The following is a 2,128-nucleotide window of genomic DNA, read 5'->3' on the forward strand; positions in this document are numbered from 1 at the left end:
AGAAGGGTAGATATAATTTTAAACTATTATCCTATATTATAATTATCGTAACTTGCATCCCAATCTTAGAAGCTTTAATGTATGTGAACTATGTATTATAGACTTTACATACCTTATATTAATTTAAAAAAATCAAGCTACCCATAAAATGTGATGCTGTAATCGCATTTACAGAAAGACGACGTTGATCATTTGTTAAAACAACGTTTGTTAAAAATCTTGCGCACTTAAATAACCAAATAGCATATGCTATGAAATTATGTACACTAATCAGAAATAATCTACTTATTTCCATTATTTTATTATACAAAATATTTAATATGGATAAATATTCATATTAAGTTATCTCAATTGACTTTTAAATAAAAATTCAATATTTGTAAGATAATGATATTTAATATATTTGCTGTAAATAACTCTAATGAAGATGATGATGATGACAATGATACGGATGATGATGATGAACATGTATTAATCAAAGTTTACACAATTTCAAGAAATAGATTTATGTTTTTCAGTGATGCTGTTGAAGCCCTTTAGAGCGAAACCATAAACTTGATTAAATTTTCAGCAATTCCTATATATGTGCATGTGTAATATGTAAAAGTCATATCCCATGTGTTATGTGTCACGCATGTTGAAAATGGTGCGTGTTTTGATAAATTGTATCAAACATTCACTAGATGCATGCGGTGTTATAAGACTGTCTTATTACAAACAATGTGCATTATGGCATGAATATCATAAATACATATAAAATTCATATCAATACTGATATACTATTTTAGAAATGTCTATAATAATGAGTTTATAATCAAAGCCCAGAACATTCATGCTGAGAGGAAAAGCATGAAACATAACTATTTTAAGTGTTGCAAAGTCAATATAATAAAACATATAACTTTGTGGAAGACATCGTTCTCTTTGTGGCAATATGCAGCATTTTGCTAGAGAGATGTTCAATATGTATACATAAGTTAATTGTGTAAACATGTACACATACTATTACATTGATGAGAACTTAAGTACACTTACATTGTCGCCCAACAACGGCACATGCCAGTATATATCAACTTTTTGTAATCTAGTGTCTTTACTTGTCACACATTCTTCTAAATCTTTAACAAATTTCTCCTTATCATTCTTTTCATATTTTTTATGCGGTATGATTAAACCATCCTCCATCGTGACTTCAAAGTACCACTGACTTCCAACGGGTATTGAGTGTATGTGACACAGCCTTCTTGTCGAACATAACATGGAGCTATGTAGGACCACTTCTCCAAGCAGTAGGTTAAGGAAGCTGCTTTTACCTGCGCTGGTTTCTCCTTGAAGTACACATTGACATAAATTGAATAGTCATAAAACGTTGTACATATCATATTGTAGATAGCAATCACGACAATACTTGATTAAATGTGTGTTATATAATTATCTTTTTTTGCAATTAAAATGATCGATGTTCCGTAACCAGACTTTAGAAGTCAAATATCTACCAAAAATATTGAATATATTGATTTTTGATATAGATTGCCTAGCATGTTTTACCTGTAACAACTATTGAACATTTTTTGTTTGAAAAATCTTCTTTTTTTTTTACAATCTCCTGATGGATTTCATTGCCATAAAGTTTTTGAATGCTTCTCTTAATTTCGTCTGGTAATTTTCCTCCAAAAAAGGCAACAAGTGCATCGTACATGCGCACAATTTCTCCCTCCATCTGGGTATTCTTTGCCAATATATTTTCCATTTCAACATGCAACTACAACATAAGCAAAAACAATATTTGGGATGGTAAATAATTCGTTTTGCATATACAATATATTTATTAGTGCTGCTACTTTAAATTTTAGTTTGTGCTTGCTTGAACATGACTTAAAATGATAATAATATCTTAAATTGTTTTTATAACAAGCAATTTAAATTCTCTTATGCATTCGTGTTCCACATATGATTCATGTGTAGTGACATTCAAATTAAAAATACATTTAAAAGTAAGATAACCTTTGAATATGTTTGCTTCTTATATTTTTTAATTAATAGATACGCGGTAAAGAATGCTGCTTAACGTCCTTGCAGACGCATACCGTTGAAGTAAATACAACGTACAGGTTGAATGAACATAACG

At 29.7% G+C, this 2,128-nt stretch overlaps 1 protein-coding gene across 1 annotated transcript in view; it reads right to left on the reverse strand.

Annotated features, from left to right (window-relative positions):
• The window catches only part of LOC127851295 (uncharacterized), a 2,334-nt gene extending 581 nt beyond the window's left edge, over positions 1–1,753 (reverse strand). The window contains exons 1-2 of the mRNA XM_052384996.1: positions 1,549–1,753; positions 1,036–1,328 (exon numbers count right to left, since the gene is read on the reverse strand). Of these exons, the coding sequence (XP_052240956.1) occupies positions 1,036–1,328; positions 1,549–1,750 (495 nt within the window). The 5' untranslated portion in view covers positions 1,751–1,753. The remainder of the gene's footprint in view (positions 1–1,035; positions 1,329–1,548) is intronic.
• Between the last annotated feature and the right edge of the window lie 375 nt (positions 1,754–2,128).

Source organism: Dreissena polymorpha, chromosome 11 (assembly GCF_020536995.1).
Source record: "Dreissena polymorpha isolate Duluth1 chromosome 11, UMN_Dpol_1.0, whole genome shotgun sequence".
NCBI classification, from domain to species: domain Eukaryota; kingdom Metazoa; phylum Mollusca; class Bivalvia; order Myida; family Dreissenidae; genus Dreissena; species Dreissena polymorpha.